Here is a 27,989-nt window from a genome sequence, read left to right as displayed (position 1 = left end):
ATGTCATGGCATTCTATAAATATTTATTGAGGACCTACTAAGTGCCAGCACTCTGTCAGACATGAAGGCTGGATGGTGAATTTAAAACCACAGTGCCTGGTCTTAAAGTGATTCCAGGTCTCCCAAGCAGTGGTGTGAGAGGGCCCTTCCTGGAGAGGTCAGTGAGGGGAGGGGCCCTTCCTGGAGGACAGAGTCAAGTCGAGGTCAAGGGTGCACCTGGTGAAGAGGACTGTGGGGGCAGGGTCCACCAGAGCCAGGAACAGAAACATCTTTGTATTTCGAGACTCTCCAGAGATGTGCTGCACATCTGGAATTACAAATGGCAGGTCCAGCTGTGGCCTCTGAGGCCCATCTTTCTTCTTGTCCTCAGACTCTCATGTACTGGACATTGGCACCCAAGTATAAGAAGTCCTAGGGGGAGAAAAAAACAAGAAAGAGAGTCCTCTAAGCTGGACATTGTGATGCACACCTGGAGTCCTAGCCCCCTGGGGACTGAGGCAGGAGGACCACGAATTTGAAGCCAGAGCTTTTAAGAGAGAAGGACAAGAGAGGAGGGGAGAATGGAGAGGGGCTGGGGAGGGAAAGACAGACCGACAGAGAATATGAATCCTTTACTCCAGAAAGATAGCAGCGGTGAAGAACACAAGCTCTACTAGAAGCAAGAGTGGGGTCAGTGTCCGTTTCTCATCCTGTCTATCATTCCCAAGCTACAGCGTCCTGGCAGATCCTCATAATGTTCTTTGTCGCCTAAGTTTTGTCTTCTTGGCAGAAGACATGGATTCATAAGCTCCTAGGCTTCCTTTCTTGCTGTTCTTAAGTTTCCACTATCTAGGGGATGAAACTCCAGGCCAGCTTGGACTCTTTCCACAGTGATTCGCCACTGTCTCTGGCAGTCAAAAAAACCATCGTTAACCTCAAAATTCTAATGAAGAAGATAATACATGATAAGTCTTACAATCACTTTCCAGGTGGCAGACGCTGAACTGAAAGCTTCCATACTTGGCCCCTGACTTTCATAAAAACTCTAGGAAGTGTGGGTTGTACCCTCTGTACAGAGGAAAGGCCCTGGAGCCATCTGTGTGAATGGCCACCTAGCCTCGTTCTGAGTAGCAATCAGATGGATGTCTGCCACAGGCCACAGCATCTCCAATGGGGGTCCATACGTCTGCCAGCCCTTTATCTCACCTTGGACATCCTGCTCAGAGACAGAACCAAGACTCAGGGTGCAGATGGACCACAGAACAGGCTATCAATCAGGAGAGTGAAAAAGCAGATACACTTCTGCCTGTATTGAAGGAATCAAACACTGTCCTTATGTCAGATGGGACAGGACCCAACTATCTATCACTGGGCAGAAGACGCTAGATACAAGAAGGAACACGTCCAAGGAGTGAAATACACATACAGATATGTATGTGTATTTTATATATATTTATATAAAATATACACACATGTATATGTAAAACAATATGTCAATACTTTATATTAATATGATATATTAACATATTATATGTATTAACATTTTATGTATATATATAATAAGGAAAAGAAGTTAATTTTTTTTTTTTTTTTTTTTTTTTTTTTGGTTTTTCGAGATAGGGTTTCTCTGTGTAGCCCTGGCTGTCCTGGAACTCACTCTGTAGACCAGGCTGGCCTCGAACTCAGAAATCCACCTGCCTCTGCCTCCCAAGTGCTGGGATTAAAGGCATGTGCCACCACTGCCTGGCAAGAAATTAATCTTAATACTAGGAGGACAGTTGTCAGATATGAGGACATTGAAGAAAACTGCAGTCATTTCCAGGCAGCTGTGTCTCCTGATGGTCAGCCTCTGCAGTTAGGTTGCTCTCTCTGTGTCAGAACCTGAGGCCTCAAGGAATCCTCCCAAGCATACACACTAATAAAGGGTCTACATCACATACTGACCCAAGATGGTTCTATTATCATTTGCACTGTGGTTTTGCCTCCCCACTTTGAGAGGATCTTAGGAAAAAATGCCCTAAAAAGGAAATCTGGTCCACCATTATTTGAGAGGGAGAAAGGTGACTCTATGAATTATGCCACCCATCTCAAAACAGTCAAGTCTACAAAGTAGAACCCACTGGGAGCTGGGCACCTTGTGAAAGCTCACCCCAGTCTCTTTGCAGTGTTTATCTAGCCGTTTAAATTATATTTACATGTATGTATGTATGTATGTATGTATGTATGCATGTATGTATGAATATATGTACATATGTACATACACATGTATGTAGTGTGTGTGTGAGAGAGAGACAGATAGAGACAGACAGACAGACAGAGAGACAGATACAGAGAGAGATACATACACAGACACCTCTTGGTGCATGCCTGGAGATCAGAGGACAACTTGTGGGGACTGATGGGAGTCCACTGCCTCCTACCATGAGGGCTCTGGGGAACCAACTCAGGTCTTTAGGCCTAGGGCAAATGCCTTCACTCCTGACCTTTCACACACACACACACACACACACACACACACACACACACACACACACGACCACAGACCCATCTCACCCCTGCTAAATAACCTTCTCTTTGAACTGTCTCTGTCTCTTGAATAAATTCAGACAGATCAGAACTGAGAGACCCTGTAACAATCTGAGAGCTAATGCTGTACATGTCTGAAACAAGCAAAATTAATAATAATAATAATAATAATAATAATAATAATAAAGAAAACTTCAGGGAAAGAAAAAACAAACCAAGCCTAACCCCAGAGTCCTGGAGATAAGACCAAAGCCCAGCTCTGCTTGTGGGTGGTAATGGCCTTCAGACAATTAAAAAAGGGTGTATGGGGTTATAGCACTTCTTTAGAATGGGGTACTCTAAGCTGCATTTGGAGTACAACTCCTCCACTTAAGAAGCAGACCGAGGCAGTAGCCCAGCGCTGGAGTCTTTCCCAGCATGTGTAAAAGCTAGCACAGCATAAAATTAGACAAACAAACAAATAAACCCAGGGAACCTTTAGAACTTACCAACGGCCTTTGGAACGTGACCTGTTGGCAAGGCTGGGATTTTCAAAAAGAGCCTTTTAAAGCCCCAGGCTGTGTCAAATACCTCCTGCCCAATAGTGACAACATCTGTGTGTTTGCATATGTAATTAGTGTCTTTATTATGTCTGGCACCTCGGATGTGGCTGTAAGATTTATCATACATTATCATGTTTATTAGAATCTTGAGATCAACCATCGCCATCTGACCATTAAAGACTGGGGTGGATCCCTGTGGAAGAATTGAACTTGGCCCAGTTCCCACCCCTTTAGCTAACAGAAACTCAAGAGCATCAAGAAAGGGAAGCCCAGGAGCTCACGATTCTGTGTCCTTCGTCAAGGAGAGACATTTTAGATGATACGAAGGATATTTATGAGGCCACCAGGGAGCGGCAGCTTGTGTGTGTGTGTGTGTGCACGTGCGTGTGCGTGCGTGTGTGTTTATGTATGTGTGTGCGCGTGTGTTTGTGTGTGTGTACGTGTGTGTGTCTGTGTGCGTGTGTGTTTGTGTATGTGTGTATGTGTGTTTGTGTGCGTGCATGTGTGTTTGTGTGTGTTTGTGTGCGTGCATGTGTGTTTGTGCGTGTGTGTTTGTGTGTGTGTTTGTGCGTGTATGTGTGTGTGTGCATGTGTGTGTATGTGTATGTGTGTTTGTGTGTGTGCATGTGTTTGTGTGTGTGTGTATGTGTGTGCGCGGGCGCACGCGTGCACATGTGTTTGTGCATGTAAGCCCAGGTACACATGGAGCTGAGAGGTGTCAGATCCTCTCCAGCTGCAGGTACATTACAGGCAGCTGTGAACCACCCATTATGGGGCCTGGAAACAGTCTATGGTCCTCTGAAGGAACAAGACTTGCTCTCAGCCACTGAGGCATCTCCTGCCAACCGCCAACCCTGCGCTTCATCTTCATGTTACTTCTAAAGGACATTCAGATGGCCTCCTGGCGTATTTTAATTACACTCTGTCCTCGTGCAGTCTCACGGCTGCAATACTGAACTGGGACCATCCTCTGAATAGTGGCTTCCAGACCTGACAGGCTGCTCAGCTCCCACCCCTCCCACCTCCACAGCCCCACTGGACCCACTGACCTTGAGGATCTGGAAGTCGAGGTCGTGGAGCTGAATACGCCTTGGCAGAGGAAGGGGGAAGCCCCTGGCCAGCTCATCTGTGGGTTGACAACATCATGGAGGACATGTGTTGATGACTGACAGTGATAGACAGATCTTTAACCATATGCTCTACATATGCTCGATGGAGTGTGCTCCACTCAGTGACTACCTAAGACTGTGAGCTAGGTGTTATCGCTCTTCCCATTTTACAAATATGGAATCGGAGGCACAGAGTGGCCAAGTAACTTGTCCTAGTTCCCAAAGCCAGAAAACGGCAGATTTGAACCCTAAGTGGCTGAGAAGGCACCTAAGCAACTACATGTGGTCTGATGGAGGAAGTGGCAGGTATGGAAGAGCGTAAGCGTATAATGAGGACCAGTGGGCAGCTCTCTGGCCTCTACCACATGCTTCCTGTTGTAGCCTGCTGATCACATGTCACAAAACTGGGCTTGGATCTTACATTTTATTTTACTATGGAGTTGGGCAGAGGACTGGAAAATGTATATTCAAGGTCGTTACCTTGTCTTACTATGACCTAATCCTGGTGGGCACTTCCGAAAGTGTCTCCTTCCCCATGAGGAGTTTACCCTGCATCAAAGACTTGTCTCGACTCCAAATCCCTATGGAGCCCCGGAAGAAGATGAGGTTGCTTTCACTATTCCATCCCACAGTGGCCATCAAAGCTCTGAGAAGTGATGGCTTAGGTTTGCTCAGCTCTCAGGAGACCCTGGTTTCCGACTCTGGTGCAAACACTCTTTCCCCAGAAGTGGGATCAATTCCAGACCTGGAAAGGCCCAGAGGCATTCTTACCGTTGACTTCAGGGTAGAGGCTGCTGAGAAGGTAGTAGTTGAGGAATGCCTGGAACAGGTTCACCTGGGGGAGAAGAGAAGCGGGGCAGGTGACCATGCAGCCATATTGTGCCCCAATAAGGAAGGCATCTACCTCAGCCCATGTGGTAATAATGGTGGAGTTGACTACGAATCTTTACTCTTCTAATCCCAGCACTCAGGAGGCAGAGGCAGGTGGATCTCTGCGAGTTCAAGGCCAGCCTGACCTACAAAGTGAGTTCCAGGACAGCCAAGGCTACACAGTGAGACCTGGTCACAAAACGAAACAAAACAAAACAAAACCAGCTACTAACTTTAATCTTATGAGAGCTAGCTTAAGGAATTCCTTCCCCCCACCCCCCGGAAAAATTAAACTACAGGAGACTCTAGGGATTTTTACCAGTGGAAAGTGCCTGTCTATTGGACTTGGGAGATGGGGAGAGGCTGTTGATACACAGACCTGAGCACCTGGATCCAGCTCTACCTGAAGTGCCCACCCTTAGTTTTTTGTAGTGGTAATTGTCTTGTGTGTGTGTGTGTGTTTGTATGGATAAATACATGTGTGTGTATGTATGTGCATGTGTGTATGTGTGTGCGCACACGTGTATGTGTGCTTGTGTACCTGCGTGTGGTGTGTGTGTGTGCTTGTATGGATAAATACATGTGTGTGCATGTGTGTATGTGTGTGTGCACACGTGTATGTGTGCTTGTATACCTGTGTGTGGTGTGTGTGTGTGTGTATGGATAAATACATGTGTGTGCATGTATGTGCATGTGTGTATGTGTGTGTGCATGTGTTATGTATGTGTGCACACGTGTATGTGTGCTTGTGTACCTGTGTGTGTGGTGTGTGTGTGTGTTTGTATGGATAAATACATGTGTGTGTATGTATGTGCATGTGTGTATGTGTGTGCGCACACGTGTATGTGTGCTTGTGTACCTGCGTGTGGTGTGTGTGTGTGCTTGTATGGATAAATACATGTGTGTGCATGTATGTGCATGTGTGTATGTGTGTGTGCACACGTGTATGTGTGCTTGTGTACCTGTGTGTGGTGTGTGTGTATGTATGGATAAATACATGTGTGTGCATGTATGTGCATGTGTGTATGTGTGTGTGCATGTGTGTGTGCTTGTGTACCTGTGTGTGTGGTGTGTGCATGTATGGATAAATACATGTGTGTGCATGTATGTGCATGTGTGTATGTGTGTGTGCATGTGTGTATGTATGTGTGCACACGTGTATGTGTGCTTGTGTACCTGTGTGTGTGGTGTGTGTATGTATGGATAAATACATGTGTGTGTATGTATGTGCATGTATGTGTGTGTGCACACGTGTATGTGTGCTTGTGTACCTGTGTGTGTGGTGTGTGTGTGTGTATGGATAAATACATGTGTGTGCATGTATGTGCATGTGTGTATGTGTGTGTGCACACGTGTATGTGTGCTTGTGTACCTGTGTGCGTGCGTGTGTGTGTGTGTGTGTGTGTATGTATGTATGTATTATGAAGGACAGATGTCATGTCTCAGGAGATATCTACCTTATTTTCTGAGACAGGGTATCTCACTGGAACCTGAGGCTCACTGATGAGGCTGGCTGGCCAGAGGGCTCCAGGGGTCCACCTGATACCCCTTACCCCCTAGCACTGGGTTTACCAGGCTTGGCTTTTTACTTGTGTGTTTGGGATTTGAACTCAGGTCCTTATACTTGGTAAGCACTTTGCCAACTGAAGCATCTCTTAAGCCTTGCCTTTTGTTTTTAGTTATGAGACCCTGTGAGCCTCACCTCTTTGCTCAAGACAATCTGAGGAGGATTTCTTTTCATTGCAGTTAAAATAATTCTGCCCAATAGCCAACCTTATATTGGGACATAATTACCCCTCCACCCTGTCTTGCATCTCTGAGAGGTTCTACAGGGGCTCTGGGCAGAGATCTGCTCTTCTTTATTCCCATTCCTATTCTAGGCGCTATGGCAACTGCTTCAGAAACATCACCAATTAACTGGCATTTTAATCATGTCATAACTAAGTATAGTAACTCACATTGAACATGCCGACTTTGGATTCGATCAGTCTCACTTGTGCCCTGTATTAAAGCAGAATCACAGGGCTTGAGCATCCTGCATCCCAGCAGAGGGAGGCTAAGTGGGTCCCCCGAGAGGGGGAAGTGCTGGTGCCAGAGGGGAGGGGCAGGAGAAACAGAGATACAGCAGTGTCGGGAAGGCAAGTGGGGCTGGGGGAAGCGTCAAAGCGTTGTCTTTAGCTTTTTGGTAACCCAGTACATCTGAGATCTGAAATTCATAGGCTAAGAAAAAGCACTGTTAGCCATTCAGACATTAGAAACTGGTGAGGCAGGACAGCAAAAAGGACTAAGCCAACCAGAGTATGTACTATTTATATTTCCCAAATGGCAAGCCCTCAACATTAAAAGGGGTGTCCCATCCCACCCATACCCCAGCCACAGAGTCCAGATGGAGCCTGGCTGGGAGGCCATGCACAGCCCTCCCCTGCTGTGAAGCCATCCCCATAGAGGATACTTACTTGTCTGGATGCAGCATCCCGGTGACCTTGCTGTTGTTGAAAGTTAGTGAGGCAAATACATTAGTGACCTGGAAGAGGCAGGAGACAGAAACAGGCTTTAAGGATGGTGGTTCTGATGCTGGGGATGAGGGCGGGAACGGGCAGTGTCGGAAATTCACCCTCTGGACTGCAGCTTCCCACGGCATTCAGTGTGTTGATCAGTAAGTGACTGAAATTAGACATGGTCAGGTTTACTTGAAATCGCTGGGGATCACAGCAGATAAGCTTTGAACGGTGTGCCAAAAGAAGACTTGGCGTTGGCAACCTTACTCAGCTCTCAGAGGTCAGGGCCGGCTACCCTAGGACCCAGCTCAGCTCTAGTAATAATGATAATGAATTCTAGTTTACTTAAAAAACAATTTGAAGGCTGGGCGGTGGTGGTGCACGCTTTTAATCCCAGCACTTGGGAGGCAGAGGCAGGTGGATTTCTGAGTTCGAGGCCAGCCTGATCTACAGAGTGAGTTCCAGGACAGCCAGGGCTACACAGAGAAACCCTGTCTTGAAAAAAAAAAAAAAAACCAACATTCTGAAAGGCTGACACACCCCTGTTTGAGGAATTGCCCTTCAGAAGTTTGGCCTTGTTGAGTTTGAAGCCTAAAATAAGACAGCAAAATCTTCATTCAGTGCACAGAGTCTCTGAAATATGTGCCCATTAGCCAGAGGCCATTAAGAAAGAAAAACACTTTTAGTATTTAATTTAGAAGGAATTAAGTCAGGGGAATGATGATGTGGGTGAAGGGACCTTAAGAAGGCCATCATTTCCTTGCAGCCCCACCCCAGGGTTGGGGGGGTGGTAATGTGTAGGAGGTTAGTCAAGGACTTAGAGAAAGTCCAGCCAGTATCCTGACAATGTCGCTATTGGCTGATAAAGCTGGAAGTGAGAATGCAAGGGAGCTTGGGAGATGTAGTCTTCAAGGCAACAAGACAAAGACTAAGCCTCGACTAAGAGGGAGACACCCACACTAAATAAACAAGTCTTCAAATAGCTACACAAATGCCTGGGCAATAAACACCATGAGGAGAGTTAATAGAGTGCCACAAACTTAAAAAATGCAAATGGTAAGGCAGATCGGCCATAAGAGGCTTCCAGAAAGCCCTCCCTCTCTGGGGTTGTAATTTATCGGTTAAGAGCTGAGGAGAGTGAGAACAAAAGCGCTCGTGAAGGGGAACGGCATTTGCAAAGTCTCTGAGCCTTACCACGCCAAGGCGGAAGACAGGTTCCCGGGCAGAGCTGGGCAGGATCACAAAGCCTTCAATCTCCATCTGTGGGGCTAAGGACAGATTCCCAGGGCTGACATTCAGAACCGGGGCAGAGACCACTGTTCCAAGGAGCTCCAAGTTCATGTCGGGGTACTTTCTGCTTATCTGGGAGTAGAATGTGGAGATCGATCATGTCAGAAGAAGGAAACAGGGCCACAGAGTCTAGAGCAGTGTTTCTCAACCCTGGGGGTTGCGACCCCCCCCTCGACAAACCTCTATCTCCAAAAATATTTATATTACAATTTGTAACAGCAGCAACATCACAGTTATGAAGTAGCAACACGGATAATTTTATGGTTGGAGGTCACCACAACATGGGGAACTGCACTGCAGGGTTGCAGCATTAAGAAGACTCAGGGGCTGGAGAGATGGCTCAGAGGTTAAGGGTAACAGTTGCTCTTCCAGGTGTCCTGAGTTCAATTCCCAGCAACCACATGGTGGCTCACAATCATCCACAACTCCATTCCAGGGATCCGACGCCTTCTTCTGACCTCTGTGGGCATCAGGCATGCATGTGGTATGCATAGATACATGCAAGCAAAAACGCTTGTAGACATACAGTAGAATAAATAAATTTTAAAACAAATTAAATTTTCAGAAAGGAATTGAATGTTCAAGTCCTGCACTGTCAGGGCCCTGGGAACTGTCTGGGAACTGAACCCAGTCTTCTGCTGAGAGCAACAGGTGCTCTTGTATGCTGAGCCATCTCTCCAGTCCAGACTTCTAAATTCTTTCTCATTATTTTAATTTCTCTCTGCACGGTATTCTAGCCTTCTACAAGGTGTGGTTAGAGAAGAGTTGAGAGAGGAGAACTATCTGGGGGACCAACTGAAGTGACATACACAAAGGTCTGGTGGTGGCAGAGCCAACGCTGAAGAGTCACTGAAGGCTGCAAACAGTCCACACGTCCTTCTCTGGGGACTGTACTTGCACAAGGGCAGGTTGTCCTGGTGTGACCACAAAGGAGGGGGAGGAAGCTACTTATCTTACAGTATGGAGGGTTTTCAAATAGGAGGGAGGGAACGTGCAGAGCATGCATATCTGCACAAAAGAACCAGGAGGTGGATGGAGCAGAGACTGAAGGAAAGGCCATCCAGAGACTGCCCCACCTGGGGATCCATCCCATATACAGTCACCAAACCCAGACACTATTGTGGATGCCAACAACTGCTGGCCGACAGGAGCCTGATACAGCTGTCTCCTGAAAGGCTCTGCCAGTACCTGACAAATACAGAAGTGGATGCTTACAGCCAACCATTGGACTGAGCACAGGATCCCCAATGGAGTAACAAGAAAAATGACCCAGGGAGCTGAAGGGGTTTGCAGCCCCATAGGAGGAACAACAATATGAACCAACCAGTACCCCTAGAGCTCCCAGGGACTAAACCACCAACCAAAGAGTACACATGGAGGGACCCATGGCTCCAGCTGCGTATGTAGCAAAGAATGGCCTTGTTGGTCATCAATGGGAGGAGAGGCCCTTGGTCCTGAGAAGGTTCTATACTCCAGTGTAGGAGAATGCCAGGGCCAGGAAGCAGGAGTGGGTGGGTTGGTGAGCAGGGGGAGGGGGGAGGGAATAGAGGGTTTTTGGAGGGGAACCCAAGAAAGGGGATAACATTTGAAATGTAAATAAAGAAAATATCTAATTAAAAAAAAAAAACAAGAGGCAGGGTGGGGGTGGGGGGTGCACACAGCCTCCTGTAGCGATTATAGAAGAGGGGGCAGGTGTAGGAGAGACTGCTCAGTGGTTAAGAGCATAGTTGGTTCCTGCAGAGGACTTGGGTTCAATTCCCAGTACGTGCATGGCACCTCACAATCTCTGGGATCTGACACTGTTGGGAAACTGGGGAGTTTTTCCATGCAAAGTGGGTGCCAGGGGCAAGCAGGGCCCTGAGGCTCTCCTTCCGTCACCTTTTATAGCTTTGGAATTGTGAGAATTCCCTTTCTATTCAGAAAAATGTCAGCACTGGCTGTAGTGGTATACATCTGTAGTTCTAAGCTCTCAGTACACTGAGACGGAAGAAGCTGCGAGTTCAAGGCCAGCCTGGGCTACATAGGAGACCCTGTATTAGAAAACAGAGGGCTGAATTGCAACTCAGCAGAGAGCTTTTGTGGCATACGTGCACCATGGGTTCCCATCTCCCACACCTCAAATGTTGTAAGAGCCCCTTAAAGCAAGCTGAGTGTGCCTAGCTTCTGGTAAACCCTCTGGCTGTTAGGTAATATTAACTAAGGTGCCCTTCCCAGAATTCCTTGAGTTCCTTAACACCAAAACTAGGGAAACCTGAAAAAGACTCATTAGGGAAGCTCAGGTCCATGCTGCAAGGACTTTGAAAGGTGCTCCCAAGTTTGCAGTTCCCAGGCCTTCCCTGGAGTCTCCTCACTAGCCTCTGACTCTGGGTCAAGCAGAGAGGGTCCTACAGGTTCTAGAGAGAAACTTTGGCAAACTGGTGGACATAAGTTGTATGCATGGAAGGCAGAAGGGGCTTTACCTGGGGAGCGAAGGGACGGAAGGCCTTGGTGTTCAGCCGGATGTTGGAGTCAGGCGGTAACTGCAGCAAGATGACATGGGGCATTAGGGAGATTTTCGTTAGAACTCTGATGAGAATTGTGGAGATGGACGAGTTAGTCACTTCTCATGGCTGTGACAAAATACCTGACAAAAGCAACTTGAAGGATATTTTGGCTCACAGTTCAAAAGTACAGTTCATCATGGCTGGAGCTTGGGACAGCTGGTCACCCTGTGTCCACAGTCAGGAAGCAGAGAGTGGCTCTGGTGCTTGGCCCACTCTCTCCACTCAGTCAGGACCTCAGCCTACAGAATAGTGCCGCCCACAGGTGGCTGGGTTCCCACCATGGTTAGCCTAATCTGGGACACCCCCCCCCCCCCCCCCCCCGGCACAGAGATGTTCAGGGCTTTGTCTCCTTAGTGATTCCAGATCCTGTCAGGTTGATAAGCAGCATGGACCATGACACTGGAGGAAGGTCAAGACTAGCTTCTTCCTATGGGTCCAGTTGCCTAGGCTACCATGAGGCCTCTGTCTTAGAGAGCGTGTGAATCTCCTGGGGATGGGATGTAGCTGTGAACCTATGGGCATCCTTGAGGGTTCTCCCATTTGAGACAAGCTCCCAGCTTGTCTGTGTGACTTTGGGCTGGGCTTTTTGTCCTTACTTCAGGCACGCATCGCATAGAGCACGCTGTGAGGCAGGTGGGAGACACTAAAGGCTGTAGTGGAATGGGGAGAAACCACCTCGGGGACAATGCTGCTTCTCTGTCATCAGAGAACCCCTAATCTTTGCCAGGGTGATCACTCTGTGTTCCCATCTTGACGTTGCTTACAGACCCCCAACTCTTAAGAGGCACTATAAAAAAAATAAGGGGATTATAAGGTGTGATTTACTATGAAAGCCACTCTCCTGACTGCAAATTCCACTGGCAACCAGTACCTCAAGGAATGTGTGAAGAAAACATGTTTTCTTTCTTTCATTCCAATTCACCAAATTAGGTACCCTTTTCACCTTGCCTTCAGGGAAGCTCCCAGACAGATGTGTTTTGTCTGTATGTACATTTGCATACCCGAAGAAGGTATTGGATCCTACAGGACTATTGTTACAGATGGTTGTGAGCCACCATGTGGATGCTGGGAATTGAACTCAGGACCTCTAGAAGAGCAGCCAGTGCAGGAGTTCAGGATAAGAGAAAAATACGAGTTAGACTAGGCCTAGACTAGAAGGTCAAACAGAGATGCACAGACAAATCTTTGATAGTTATTTGGGAGAAAGAACTTTGGCCTTTGAGTTTTCTGGTGACCTGGGGAAATGAATAGAAATTATGCTAATACATTTTTCTGGTCTTGATATTTGCTTAGCTATAACTCACTATTTTCATAGTGGAAGTAAAACAAAATGGATAGGAGGATGAGCCATGCTGTCCCAGGAGTACAGTGAAGCCCAAATTCTCACCATGTCATCTGTAATGGAAAAGTTCAGGTACCCAGCCTGGTGATAAACCCGGCTGGCTATGTTGAAGGCATGATCTGAGATGGCAAAGTAGACCATTTGTTTACTGTCCTCAGGTAGACTCATGGCCGGAGAGGGTGTAGCAACCGGGGAGTGGTGATTCCGATTAAAAATTTCACCCTGGAGAGAGAAATGGGGACAGTTGGACTATTTAAAGTCTATCCTATGGCTAGCCATTGAGCTCGGGGGGTTCCTACCTGGTTGATGAGGGGCACAGACTTAGAAACATCATCTTAAACTGCCCCTCTAATGGTGAACTCTTTTAGGTAAATTTGTGTCTCTTACTGCATAAGGTCCCTGGAAGTGCTCATTTTATGGAAACAACGGTATAGGTGTTGGCCAGCCCATCTGCCCCACCCAGTTCCGATACCCTCCCACATCAGGGTGGACTAGGTGCTGGAAGTGGTGTTGGAGATGGCAAGTGGGAGTTTTGAGACTGAGGGTGATATAGAGACATTTTGTATGACTCCCACTGCTTGGAACCCTACCTGCTACTCCTTAACTCTGACCCCCGTGTACAGCAAGAACCACTAAAAATGAGGACAGTCCTGAAGATGGGGAGGAGGTGACCCAAGAATGGGTACTGGCCTGTGTCCTGTGGTTAACTCCTGCTCTTGCACCCTCACCTTAAACATCACATCCAGCACCTGGGCCTTCGCTTGAGGAGCCGCCACCAAACTGTAGTCAATGCCCAGGACACTGTCGATCTCCGCAGTGACTGTGAGTTAGAACAGGAACAGAGTGAGAGGCAGACGTGGGGTCAGGTATGGCCCTAGCAAGTAAAGAAGAGGGAGCACTTACTGCATCTCTCAAGAGCCTCCACCTGGGGGGCTGGAGAGATGGTCAGGGGCTGGAGAGATGGCCAGGGGTTTGGAGAGATGGTCATGGGGTGGAGAGATGGTCAGGGGGTTGGAGAGATGGCCAGGGGGTTGGAGAGATGGTCAGGGGGTTGGAGAGATGGTCAGGGGGTTGGAGAGATGGTCAGGGGGCTGGAGAGATGGCCAGGGGGTTGGAGAGATGGTCAGGGGATTGGAGAGATGGCCAGGGGGTTAGAGAGATGGTCAAGGGGTTGGAGAGATGGTCAGGGGGTTGGAGAGATGGTCAGAGGACCAGAGTCAATTCCCAACACCCAGGTCAGGTTGCTCACAACTACCTTTAACTCCGGTTCCAGAAGGATCTGACTCTTCTAGCCTTTCAGAACTTCTGAGTTCATGTGTGCGCACAACCATACACACACATCACACACACATACACACAGATCATATACACCATATACACATACACAAACACAAATATACACACATACACACACACAAATATACACACACATCACACATGCCATACACACCTATGCATACACACACACACACACAAATACACACAATTTAAAATAATAAAAATTAATCTTATAAAAGACCCTCTGTGCCTCTCTAATGAGGGGACAAGATAGAATTCTCCACTCCCGTGGTGGATAAGCGCTGGGGCTCAGCTTCAGGCATAAGCAGTTTCCAGAGCTGGGTAGTCACAGCCAACCTGAGGGACACGCACAAAAGACCTTCATGCTAAGCAAAATGACCATGAAGTCCAGATCTTTCCCACGGGCCCGGTGGGAATATCCCTTCCACAATGCTGATTGAGCGAATGTTCCATGTACAGTCAGATGTGCCAGTCTCAGCCTCAGTTGAAGGGGTGTTAACAAGTGCCACCCAGGGGCCCAGGAGCCTCACTGTAGAATATTCAGGCTCTTTGTCAAGTGCAAACTTCCCATATGCACCCTGGAACTTGGACTGGAAACATTGCTCCTCAGATGTACTGTTGAATGTGGGCAAGGAGCAAAAGCAGGGAACTCCCTGCTGCCTTGCAAATAGCAAATTTTTGTCTATGGTAGTTTGAGTAAGAACAGCCCCGTAGGGTCATGTATTTGAATGCTTGTCACAGAGGCATGGCAATTTGAAAGGATTCGAAGGATTAAGAGATGTGGCCCTGTTGGAGGAAGTGTGTCACTGGATGTGTGGTGGGTGGAATTTGAGGTTTAAAAAAACCCATGTCAGGCCCAGGCTCTCTCTCTGTTTACTGATCAGGATGTAGCTCTCAGCTGCTCCTCTGATCCTCTGAAACTGTAAGCAGGCCCCCCCAATTAAATACTTTCTTTCAGAAAAGTTGCCTTGATCACAGTGTCTCTTTGCAGCAATAGAATAATGACTAACACAATGTTCATCAGCGGGGGGGCTGATAAACACCTGAGGATGCCCTCAGTGGAATACTACACAACTGTTAAAATTGTGCAGTTGCCTCAAGTGCTATGGAAACCTTTTGGCAGAATACAATACTGAACAGCCGAGCTTGTGACGTCATTCGTAAGTCTATACTTGAAGCCACAGATCCTAGAATATTCACTGCAGTCCAGCCCAGGACAATCTGTAACAATAACTACCCAATGGGCCTTCAACAGCACAATGGAGTTAAATGGAGGGGCGGCTGTGTGCTGGCAGCTTAATCATCAGTAAGGAGAGTGCATGAACATCCCTGGGCAGCAGTGTGGACTGACCTCCTGTTTGAAAGATAGACTTGGAAGGTCTCTGGCTCCTGGGAGGGTCTCAGAGACAGTGAGATTCCACGCATGCGCAGCGCAGAGCTGACACCTGCTGAGCACTGTGACTGAGCAGACCTTCTTGGTCCGGAGTCTGGCTATGTTTACACTGTCAGTATTTCTCTCCGTCAGTATATTTGGGTTAAAAGTAGGATTTGTTTTTGAGACAATCTCATGTAGCCCAGGCTGGCCTGTAGTTCACTATGCACTAAAGGTTAGCCTTGGGAATTCCTGGTCCTCCAGATTCTACCTCCCAGGTGCTGGGATGATAGGAGTTAGATACCATGTTTAGCAATAAAAAGCCACTTGCTGACACTGCTTCACCCCAGGCCCAGACTGGCTCAGCTGACTATGTGTGGGACCTGGCTGTGGAGGAGGGGACAGTCCAGTCCAGGGCACTCTCTGTCTCTGCCTCTGTTTCTCTCTCTCTCTCCCTACATATACTGACATAGAAGTTTCACTAAGTCATTCAAATTTAAAGATCAGAATAATGCCTATACTGCATCTACTGAGAGGTAAATATTCACAATTAGGCACGCACACACATACTCAGGCACAGGAGAACACATAGTCATGAGCTTATGTGTTGTTCTGCTTTGACATGCAAAGAAATGATCTGAAACCATCAAGGGTACCTCATGGTAGAAAAGCTGGGGGAAGAAGAGGATTTTAAATCACGACTTTTTACTCTTTTGTCTCTGAATACTTGACATAGTTCAAATATCGGCTTATGAAAAATGAAGAGAAATAGAGGCCCCCAGGGGTGTGTGATGCCCTACCTCCCCAAGGGTGAATGGTGCCCCTACCTGGCAGAGTTTGGAGATAAGGCTGCAGGTCAGAGGTCACAGACTTCTGGATCATCTCACAAACCTGAGAGGTACAGGAAAGGAAAGGCTGTGAGTCTGCACCTTTGGGAGCTCTTGGTGACATTTGCTCTGCGCTCAACTACCGTAAATGCTTAGCACATGGCAAGCACAGTCAAAGCACAAGTGATTTAAAAAAAAAAATCCTATCAGCCCTGATAATGGATTCCAACAGGGTCTGAGGAGACTGCTGAGAGCGAGCCCAAGGCTGGCCATCTACAAAGAGAAAAGCGCTGGTGGGAGGTGGTTTGGTTGCCACCACTACAGGCTTCTCAGGGGAGGAAGCAGCAGGAGCTCTGAGCTGAACAGCTGGCCCATTCTAAGTAGGTGTAGGGGTCCTACAGTCAACCCCTGCTGGCTGTCGCTGCGTCGTGACAGCTGCTGCAGCCCCTGCTTCCTGAGTATATTCCTAGGAAACCCAGTGGTCATGTCTATGAACCACTTACAGACAATTTATTGCCACCAGTGGAGCTGTGAGCTTCTTAAAAGCAGGAAATATATGTTTCCAAGCCTGTTTGCTGTCCTGGCTGCTGTGACATTATATAAGCCAATGAAATATGACCAGGAAGAAATGCTTCAAAAAAAAAAACCCAAACCAAACCAAACCAAACAACAAAAACAAAAAAAAACAAAAGTAAAGACTCTGAAAGGCAAGGTGCTAGCCGTGTGGCTCCCTCCAGACAACAGAGGAAGCCAGGAGGAGGAAAAGGGTCCTAAATATAGAGATGGGGGCTGGTGGGGTGACTCAGTGGGTAAGGAAACTTGTGACCAACCATGACATTCCGAGTTGGATACCTAGGACCCACAGAGTGGAAGGACAGAATGTCCCCTGCAAATTAGCTTCCAGCTTCTATAGGACACCATGACACATGTGTCCCCCTCTCCCAAATGAAATAAATATGTAAATAAATAAATGTAACCACTGGTTAACAGCACGGAACGATCACCTTCAGCCAGTTGAAGAAGTGGAGTCTGCAACAAGCCAATTTCACAGGTGAAAAGGTCAAGTCCAGTGTCCACCAGGAGCCTGTCTCAGAGTACAGCTCCATGTCCTGTGTCAACTTACATTCGCTTACATCCGAGGGCATCCATAACTATTTTCTTTGTTTATGTGTGCACAGGAGTTTTTCACTTTAAACAGCATTTCTTTGCTGTCTATGGTGGTTGTTGTATGTCGTATGCATGTGTGCACATGCCCGCAGGTACACACCTGTTCTATTGTGGTTGTTGTATGTCCTATGCATGTGTGCACATGCCCACAGGTACACACCCGTTCTATTGTGGTTGTTGTATGTCGTATGCATGTGTGCACATGCCTGCAGGTACACGCCCCTGTGCATGCAGATGAAGCCACAGGTCTACTTTAGGTATTTTCTTCTATCCTGCTCCACCTTAGTTTTTTCGAACCACAGTCTCTCTCTGAATCTGAAGCTCACTATTCAGCTGGACTGGATGACCAGCAAGCCCCCAGGACCTGCCTGTGTGTAACCCCATAGCATTTGGGTACAGATGCACCATGCCACTGGCTTTTACAATGCGGCTGAACATCTAAACTCATATCCTCAGGCTTGTACAGTAGGTTCTTTTCCCACTGAGATATCTCTGTCCTGCTCTCTTCCATTTGGACAGATTCTTGCTACATACCTCAGGCTGGCCCCGAACTTGAAATCTTCTCGCCTCAGGACTCCGGTGCTGGGATCGCAGGTGTGTGCCACCGTGCCCAGCCCTAAAGCACTTTCTGACTTGTGAGGTACCACCGATTGCAGTGTACCCATGCGTGCAATGAAAGACAGTGGCATGGAAACTTTGCCCTAGAGCTGCGGTCGCAGGTGGCGTCTCAGAAGAAGAGGATAGATATACGCAGTGCACACTTCAGGACAAACGGTTCTAGAATGCTATCAGTTAGGACATAGGCAGTGGGGAAGGCCGTGAGGGCAGGGCAGCCAAAGGGAAACGGCTCAGGTTCTCTTTGCAGCCAGGAGAGAAGGTCATGTGTGAGATGGCATGGGGCAAAAGAAGGAGTGATAGCCTGGGAGATGTGGGGGGACAGCTGGGGAGACAATATCCCATCAAACCCCCCAAATTCTGAGCCTGGGTACTCTATTCTTTCAGAGACCTAAATAGTTGTGGAGGGGAAACGTGGTGTCCTTGGTCCCGGATGCCTAGCAGGGCCTTCAGGAGGCACGGAAGCACCGTGCCTAAGGGGGCTGCAAGGAGGAGGGAGCCCTCTGCACTTAAATCCTGACCAGTACCCACAGGCCCTGCGACCTCTGCATCGCTGTGTTCTGCTTGCTCACAAGACCGGAGGCCAAGTGCTTCTTATGTGTTAGCATGTCTTACAGAGAGTATGCCTTCTTAGCCCCGGAGGTTCAGAAAGTGCATTCTACCCTAAGCAGGGAAGAGCAAGTCCCGTAGCAGCCACAGATGGGAGCTTACAGAAAGGAGATGTCTGGAAACTCATAGAGAGCAGGGGCCAAGCTAGATCTTCAACTCTTCCAAGGTGCTCAGCTCGTCAAAGGCCTATGGCACAAGGGGCCCCACTGTTAGGAAGGCTCTTACTCTGCTCTAACCAGGCAGCATCGCTAACTTAGTACACTTCTCGCTTTCAAAGTCTGAGATCAAACCCAGTTTAGTGTTGATGTTTTTTGGTTTTTTGTTTTTTGGTTTTTTTTTTTAGTATAGAAAAGAGTTTATTTAGGGCATGAGGGGGAGAGTTAAGAGTGTAGCAGAGGCCGAGAAAGGCAGGGAGAAGGAGAGAGTAGAGAAGAAGGGGCTGGCCATGACCACGTGGAGAAAGGGGGAAGGAAATGGAGAGAGAGGGGGAACAAAGAGGCAATACGCAAGGGAGAGAAGCAGGAGTAAGAGAGCTAGTGTTGATGTTTATAACCCCGGAGGATCTGGAGTTTGAGGCCAACCTGGGCTATATAGTAGGAACTTGTCTCAAAACATCATCATCATCATTATCATCATCATAATAATAATAGCCAAGATTATACAAAAAATAAAAACCATCTCATTATTCCTGTCCGAAGCACAAGATTACACAACAGCAGCTGTTGTTTGAAAATAAGAATAGTATATTCTGCATTAATTATATTAATTGAGCAAAACAATAATTAAATTACTGTATTTTGTGATAATTATTGCAATGTATACTACTATATTATTACTAATCATTATTAGGAGCAGCAGCAGGGAATGAGTCACTTTGGTAATATGTCATGGGTGCCTGGGTATGAGGTTGACAAGTTCACCTAGACCCCAGGACAACGTGTGTGGAAGTGTGTTCCGATGTTCCTGCTTCAACCACCAGAGGGTGTGCAAAGCCAAACGTGTTGTTACAGACACAGCTCCAGCCTTCAGCATTTCACAACTTGGATTTGGGGGTGAAAGTGTGTTTATAGAAATTGAACATTTACATGGGATAAAAAGTCTATGTTCTAGTCAAAACTTATAAAACGTGGAGATATAGGCTGGAGAGATAGATGGCTCAGAGGTTAAGAGGACTGGCGGCTCTTCCAGAGGTCCTGAATTCAATTTCCTGCAACCACATGGTGGCTCACAACCATTTATAATATGATCAGATGCCCTCTTCTACATGCAGGTGTACATGCAGACAGAGCATTTGTATATATAAAATAAATAAATGCTATATAAAACCTGGAAATATCATATTAGTTTTTATATAGGAAAATATGACATGATGTCACTGCTTCTGTAACCAGGACAGGGGCTCATGATTTTGCTCAGTTCCCACCAGCCAGACTCCTGCCAGGTCCCTGGAGACACCTGGGCAATGACTTCTTTTTGGATTTGAGGAGGGAGGATAGTACAGACATGGTAGGCAAGGCCAGAAGGGGAGAGATGGGGTCTCTGCCCCTCTATACCCCGTTTTACCTTGGCCAGGCACCTGGCTGCTCTCTGCCTAACTGGGTGGAACTAAATGGAGTCTAGAGCCTTGAACCTGCCCAGCTCCACCCTATGTTGTCTCTAAGGCCTAGGTAAGTGGTTTTTCCTCTCTGAGCTGTGATCCTGTGTGGGTCTGTGGACCCTGACAGCCTGTCAGAGACAGAAGCCTGTGGGGAGATCCACTGGTCCCCGCTGGCTTTTCTTACCTTACTCTCCATTACTTTCTGGAGCTTGGACTCGATCTGGTTGTGGAAGAGATTCAGCAGCCACCTAGGCAGGGGACACAGCACACAGTCAGCCGCCTGTCTCTGGGACAGTGGGGATGGAGAAAGTCGATGGAGAGATGGCTCAGCGGTTAAGAGCACATACTGCTCCTGCAGGTGGACCCAGGTTTGGTTCACAGCACCCACAGGCTCTCACAAAACGAGGGTCCCAGCCTTCTGCCAGATCTGCTAAGGTCAGAGTCTTGTTTTCTAGCCAGGGGAATGGAGACTGGGAAGCAGAGTAAATTGACCAGGGGCTTGAACTTAAGCTGCATGTCCTTTCAGCACCCAGCTTCCTCCTCTGACAAGGTCCCCTAAGTCTGTTGACTTCTTGAAATGGCACCTCAGCTCTCTCTATCCCAATAGGGTCCTCAAAGGATGGTCTTATGTCCGTGGGGACCAGTAAGCATTCTACCCAGTTCTGGACACTTACCAGAGCCCACCAAGGACCATACCCAGGGAGTCCCTGAAGTGACTCACCCCACATTTCCCGATATGTGCACCTCCAAATTAGAAATGCGGCTGCTGCACCCAGAGGCGGCGACTGTGGGCCTCCCTGAGGGATTCATGCCCAAGAGGAGGTCCACCGAAATGGTGACACCTTTGACATCCAGGTCAAAGGAGCCGTGAAGTTTCCTGGAGGAGGTAGGAAGCTCAGTTACTCATTGCAGCTAGGATCTGAAACCACTGGAGCATAAAGAGGAAGCGAGCCGATCCTTACTCAAAACAAGTAGATGCAAGCAAACATTTACAAGTTAATCCCAAATTAAAATATTTAATCATACATAAAACAGATTTAATCATAAAGAAAAGAGCTAGCAGAACACCTTGGGAATTGGCAGAGGGACTTCTAGAAATATCTGGACTCTTCAAAGTCAGAAAGGAAGTGGTTGGTAAACTGCAAACTGGAGAAGAAAATTTCATAATACACACAGTGAAAAAAATCATTTCCCAAGACAGTGCAAGTAGCTCCTTAACACATGAGCAGATCCAGGGGCTCATTCTTTAATCCACACAATGAACAGATTAATAAGGAAGGGAGAAATCAATGGAAAGGAACCCAAGCCCCAAGCAGCTCTAGAATAGGAAATGGTGTGTGGGGAATAAACTAACAACAATGCCAGTTTCCACCCACGGGGTTGAGAAGACTTTTAAAGATGAAGGTAAATAGACATTGCAGGCACAGTGGCCCCCAGAGGACTCTGGGAGAACTTTCTAGAACAACCCAGCACAGCTGGGCACTATCAGGCCCAGACTCCCAACTCTTTCTCCCTGATGCCTGGGGGCGGGTGGTGGGTGGGTAGCTCTCTGAAGCCATCATGGGTAACAACAAAACAAAACAAAACAAGAACAAAAACAAACAAACAAACAAACAAAGACAAGGAATAGCATGAACCGGGCTGGAGCGACTACCACAGTTAAGCGGGTGTTCTGCTCTGTGGAGGACTCGAGTCCAGTTCTCAGCTGCCACATCAGAGGACTGCCAAGCCTGTAAGTCCAGGACCAGGGTGACAGGTGCCTGTGACCACCACAGGCACCTGCAGTCATGAATCCATTCCCACCCACTCACCATACACTCACTACCCTTCCCCCCATCAGTCAAAATAAAATCAACCTAAAAAAATAGATAGCTTGAACATGTGTTGGGCTTTCATGTCCCAGGCAGCTTTTTAAAGTAACAGGCAAAATATGATTTACTTGTGAGACAGCCTCTATTTAAGGAATACAATGCCATCATGCATAGTGATGTGGATGAACTTCAAAGCCTAAGTGACAGGGACAGACACGTGGTGTGGTGTGCTCAAGTTCACTGCAGAGGTCCAGGGCAGGAGGAGCTGTGCAGGCTGGGGTTAGGGGGACAGAGTGGGAAGTGGGGAGTAGTTATGACTGTTCTTTGTGGTGATGGAAATGTTTGAGACCTGCATAGAGGCCATGATTCCACAAGCTTCTGAGTGCTTGAAAGCTACTAATGTACATGTGTCAAACGATCAGTATCATGCTCTGCGAGTTTAAAGAAAAAAATAAAAAGGCTCCTGTTGGTGGTGGAACACACCTTCAGTCTCAGCACTTGGGAGGCAGAGGCAGGTGGACCTCTGAGTTCGAGGCCAGCCTGGTCTACAGAGTGAGTTCCAGGACAGCCAGGGCTACACAGAGAAACCCTGTCTCCAAAAAAACCAAAACCAACCAACTAAAACAAACAATAAATAAAAAAGCAATTTTCAAAGAAAATAGACCAGAACTTCATATGCTCATGAAGAAAGATGGTTAAAGGCAGCTTGGAGACAAAGGCGGGTGGAGGAAGGGGTGTGGTCCAGTGCCCCTGGTGAAATAGTGAGTGCACACAGTTGCCACATACACTTGAGCTTTCAACAGACACAGGTGTGAGTTACACATGCCACTTACAAACACCTACTGACCACACTGAAGCAACAGAGAAAGAGGCAAAACTACTTTTTGAAGATTTTTTTTTTTTTGGTTTTTCGAGACAGGGTTTCTCTGTGTAGCCCTGGCTGTCCTGGAACTCACTCTGTAGACCAGGCTGGCCTCGAACTCAGAAATCCATCTGCCTCTGCCTCCCAAGTGCTGGGATTAAAGGCGTGCGCCACCACCACCCGGCGGAAGATTTATTTTTATTATGTGCATATGTGTTTAGGTGACCGTGGAAGCCAGAAGAGGGCATTGCATTCCCTGTTGCTGGAGTTCCAGTGAGCTATGGGCTGCCTGACATAAACCCAGGAGCAAAGTCAGGTCCCCTTCAAGAGCAGCCAGTGCTCTTAACTGCTGAGCTTGCTCTCCAGCTGCCCAAACAAGTGTAGTAATGGATGCTGCCACTTCAGTGTCTAAACTTCAGTGGCCCATGTAAGAACTATTAAGATTTGTGCCTCTTCTACTTTTACACCAAATCTGTAAACCTGGCCATTTCACACTTCTGCTGGGGCTCTCTGTTCATCTCAGGCACTTTGCAAAAACATGTGGCTGGAAACTGCCACCCGGGACACTGCAGGTCTCAGGAGTAGACGTGAGCCAGGCGGAGACTGGCCAGCTCTTCCACCTTGGGTTGAATTATGTCTCCAAGTGCACGTGTTAAAGCCACACCCCTGTGCCTCTTGGTAGTGGCTCCACCTGGAGACAGCCCCTTTGGAGAGATTAACAGAGGCAAAGAGGGTGGGTCCTCATAGGACGGTGGTTCTCAACTGTCTCAATGCTGTGACCCTTTAATAAGGTTCCTCCTGTTGGAGCCATAAAATTATTTTCATAATTGTAAATTTTGCTATTTTATTATGAATTGTGATGTACATATCTGTGTTTCCCGATGGTCTTAGGTGACCCTTATGAAAGGGTCTTTTGCTCCCCCAAAGGGGTTTCAACCCACAGGTTGAGAACCATGGTCAAAGGAGGTCAAGATGCAGGAGAGACCAGAGCTGTCAAGAGCCCACGTGGGAATGTGGCAAGCACAAGCCATGTGCAAGCTGAGGAGAGAGGCCTGCTGCCTCCTTGACCATCACCTTCTGACCTCTACAGCCCTTGAGTCACCCTAGTGTGTTTTTTCATGAGGCTACCTCATCTAGGGGCTGAAATGCTGATGACCCCGAATAGCTCAGTGATGCAGGGCCAAGGAAGGAGGGTGAGTAGGTGGAGCTAGGCTCACTGATGAGTGTCTCCTGCAGTCCCGGCATTCCTATGTCATGAGCTCCAACTGACCCTGAGTTTACAGCTCCTGTTCAGAGCCTCTTTCTGAGGGAGAGCACAGAAGGCCACTTCCCAAGAATAGCTCTAGCTCATGGGAGGTCCTAGCCTTAGGATCTAGATCTGTGTGTAGGGAACAAACCGGGAACAGGCCAAGTGGTCTCCTTAAGTTCACTCAGAGCCCTCAGGGAAGCAGGCCTGTCCCCTGAGAAGATGTGGAATCTAGAGAGAAAGAGAAAGAGACTCGGGACTTGGACTCCAGTCCCCTCGGTTACACCTGTGTGTCCATCATGTGGTCTTTCTGAAGACCCAGGAAGAAGGAACAAAGGCCAAAGTCATGGGTCCAAGGGTAGATGGAACTTAACTTACAGGAAGGATTTGCGCACCTTCCATTTGCCTCGGACGCCAATGGAAGAGTCAGAGATGGCGAGACTCAGGCCTTGGCCTGGGAGCGGCTTCAGGGAGGAGCCACGCAGCTCACAGTTCTGGATCTCCAGGCTGCAGGGAGATAGGAGGGAGGCATCAGGCTGGTGCCCAATACAGCTGCCCCAGGAACCACACTTGCTCCGTCACAGCCTTGTCTGGTATAGCATCAGGTTCCCTGGCTTTCAGCATTCTTCCTATGCCAGACAACCCTCCTCACGTCACTGGGGACCTGCAACAGTCTGGTGCTAGGGGGACTACACTCTGTGAAAGGGGTTCAGTAGCTTGCAGGTACACAGGACTGGGCCCTGTGATCCTTGGTGTCTTGTGACAGTATCCTGGGGAGGGTCCACAGATACACTGTGTCAAATGGCAGATCCTTCCTCCAACCCCATGCTCTTCATGCCCAGGAAGGGGGCCAGATTTTTTTTTTTTTTTGAGACAGGGTTTCTGTGTATAGCCCTGGCTGTCCTGGAACTCACTCTGTAGCTGAGGCCACCAGGCTGGCCTCAAACTCAGAAATCCACCTGCCTCTGCCTCCCAAGTGCTGGGATTAAAGGCATGCGCCACCACTGCCTGGCTTAGGAAGCCAGATTTAAGAAAGCCTGAGATAGCCCTCAGAGGAGCCAAGGCTGCCCATGAGTAGTACATCATAGGTCTCAGCCTTGAAGATTCAGCTTAGGTACCCCCTCCTCTGGAATGCCTTCCCTGACTGCTCCATCCACAAAAGACAATGTTACTGTTCAGGGCACTTCATTTTAAGTTCTAAGCCTGCCTTCCCTTCCAGGCCACTCAGAGTGGCCAGATCCCGAATTAGCCTTCTAAAGGAGAGAACAGCATCAGTTCCATTATACAGATGTGGAAACTGAGACTCGGGCCACACACTCAGGAAGCATTAACACTGCTGTGTGTTGAACACAGGGACCCAGCTGGAGACCCTTCAAAAAGGCCCCCCTGAACCCCGCACTGCCTGACCCAAGAGGTTTCCAGGACCCACTCCTTGGCTTTGTCCCCTCTCTAGTCACCTATGAAACTCGTAGTGCCCACGGCCCACGGCCTTGATCTTGAAGTCTCCGCTGAAGTCAGGCAGTGTGATCTTGTACAGCTCTCTCTGTAGAGCCAGCAGCCCCTCCTTGGCCGCTGCAGACAAGGAAAAACTGAGGTCAGCCTGGCCACCACGCCTCCCGCCCTGTGCTCCAACTTCTTCAGCTGCTCCCACCATCCCTGGCTAGAGAAGCTAGCTTCCTCACTGCCGGTAGTCACGGTACAGGCTGCCGAGCCCATTCACGGCAGGCAGCACGGAAGGCAGGAGCTACTCATCGTGCAGGACTGTCAGGGCATCGTGGGCCCATTTTACAGGGGAGAACAGAGAAGCCTTTACCAACTACACGAGCAGAAAATGAGGGCCGAGTGTCTTGAGTGTGGCCCTCCCCAGGACTAGGTCTGTGTAGAAAACCCTGGAGGATTTCAGGGATTTTTTCCTGCGTGTAACAGTTTTCTAACCGAGTGACTTTGAACAAATCCCCAGGCATCACTTTCTCATGGGCGGTTGTGGAGCCCGGAGCCCAGTCTGTCAAACCAGCAGCAACCTAGAGCAGAACAGGGGATTGTAGCTCATGGCTGGCATACAGTAGGCACTCAGCAAATGCCCACAACAACCAAAGAGGGTGTTACTAAAAGTGTGGAAAGAACCACACAGCCAGCACTGGATGCACACACTTGGCACGTGTGCCCAAGGAAAGGGGCAGAAGACAAATGCTCCTGACTCGGGGTTCCCAAACAAATGCGGTTAGTGGCCCCACTCAGTGTTCTGACCAGAGTCTGCCCAGGAGTCTGTCCCCAGCCGGGCAGTGAACATGGGTCACTAGTGACTGACATCCATTTTTACCCTTTCAATGCGACCGCTTCTTTAGGGTGTATACAGCAGGATCGCCACCCTTTGTCCCTGGCTAGTTCTTATTGCCAGTTTTACTTTACCTCCCCTTGGAAGCCCTCCCTGATTTTCCCTTCTGTCCATAGCCTATTTTAGACCCCACCATCCCTACTCCACTGAAGGAGTGTTATGGCCTCCACTGGTAAGGCAATGGAGGCTCTACTGAAGTGATAGGTCTGGGCTGCACAAACATCCCAGCTCCCTCACCCCTTGGGCACGATAATTCTGTGTCACTCTCAGTATCTTGTCAAATCCTTTTCTCAGTTTGTAAAGTTGGATCAAGCCTGGTGGTGCATAAATGGGACGGACCCAGGCTCCTTTAGGAGGCTGAGGCAGGAGAATCACAAGTTCAAGGCCTGCTGGACCTATAGAGTGAGTTCAAAGCTAGCCTGGGGAACTTAGTGAGTTTCTGTCCAAAGTTCAAAAAATGAAAAAGAGAAGGTGCAGCTGTGGCAGTAGTTCTGTGGTAGAGTACCTACCTAGCATGTGCAAGGTCCTGGGTTCAACTCCAATACATGAAAAATTAAAAAGGAAGGAAGGGAGAGAGAGAGAGGAAAAGAGAGAGAGAGGGAGAGGGACAGGGACAGGGAGAGGGAGAGAGACAGAGACAGAGACAGAGACAGAGAGACAGAGAGATCTCACCTTGCAGTTACTGATCAATAAGTTTTAATGTTTGGTAAGTCACATGACCGCTACTCAGATGCCAAGGCATCACATCCCATCCCCGCCCCTGGCATCGCTTGGTCCCTCCCAGTCTCTAACTGCCTCCACTTACGATTTGTGGTTTTAGGTGATGTTTTCAAATTCCACCAAGACTCTTACAAAGGAGCTGGGGGTGGGGCTGTTTACCAAGCACTTGGCTGAGCGCCTATCTGCCCACTGCTAGCTGCCTTTCTCTGTTACCTCCTGCTTCAGCTGCTGGAACCCAAGCCTTCCACCCAGCCCCCCAAATACAAGCTATGTGCTCAGGTCACACATCTGGAGAGTGACCAGCCAGAATCGCAGCTATTGCCACAAACCCATATAGCAGGCTCCCTACCAGAGGGACAATGCCCTCCGCATCCATAATGCGCCTGGTGTCCCACCTCCCAGGCCAGCCTATATTTCGACTTCTCACCGTATTCCAGGCCCTTGTCGGTGATCCTGGCCACCAGGGCGGGGTTGGCACCCCGAGTCCCTGGTATAGATAGGAGCAGCAGCCCCAGCAATGTAGACAGTAGAGGCCCCTTCTCAGCCTTCATCCTGGATGCTCTGTGGGGGACTGAGGATTGTGACAATGTGGGCTGGCTCTGGTGTCTTTAACTAGCCAAGGCCCAGGGCTAGGGGGCGGTTCTTGAGGGAGGGCGGGCTCCTGGAAGCGGGAAAGAGAGGCCCACGGACTGGAACCTGCTTGCGACACCACCGGGGTCATTGTTGTTACCGCTGCACAGGTTAGGAGGGTGGGCCTGGTTCCAAGGGGATAAGCCACGCCCATTTTCCCTTGCAGGGAGGAGGGGGAAACCCCACACTCCCTGGAGGTA

General features: G+C 48.4%; 1 protein-coding gene across 1 annotated transcript; it reads right to left on the bottom strand.

Annotated features, from left to right (window-relative positions):
- Position 1: 1 nt before the first annotated feature.
- Positions 2–27,989, bottom strand: Lbp (lipopolysaccharide binding protein). Its single transcript, XM_031372581.1, has 15 exons — positions 27,587–27,989; positions 25,562–25,676; positions 24,483–24,611; positions 20,907–21,062; positions 20,370–20,433; positions 16,198–16,261; positions 13,428–13,519; positions 12,745–12,921; positions 11,274–11,333; positions 8,719–8,886; positions 7,483–7,550; positions 6,985–7,027; positions 4,928–4,991; positions 4,097–4,173; positions 2–411 (listed from the first exon to the last, which is right to left on the bottom strand). Exons 1-15 carry the CDS (start codon positions 27,708–27,710, stop codon positions 367–369), a joined length of 1,446 nt encoding a protein of 481 aa, XP_031228441.1. The 5' UTR covers positions 27,711–27,989; the 3' UTR covers positions 2–366.

This window comes from Mastomys coucha, unplaced genomic scaffold, assembly GCF_008632895.1.
Source record: "Mastomys coucha isolate ucsf_1 unplaced genomic scaffold, UCSF_Mcou_1 pScaffold15, whole genome shotgun sequence".
Lineage (NCBI taxonomy): Eukaryota > Metazoa > Chordata > Mammalia > Rodentia > Muridae > Mastomys > Mastomys coucha.
The sequence above is the reverse complement of the archived record's forward strand: the minus strand, read 5'-3'. Positions and strand labels throughout refer to the sequence as shown.

Coding starts and splice junctions, on each gene's coding strand:
- Lbp (XM_031372581.1), bottom strand. CDS start 27,710: ATGAAGGCTGAGAAGGGGCCTCTACTGTCTACATTGCTGGGGCTGCTG. Junction 16,262..20,369: donor AGAAAGTAATGGAGAGTAAG/GTAAGAAAAGCC, acceptor TGTACCTCTCAG/GTTTGTGAGATGATCCAGAA. Junction 12,922..13,427: donor TGCTGGATGTGATGTTTAAG/GTGAGGGTGCAA, acceptor TTCTCTCTCCAG/GGTGAAATTTTTAATCGGAA.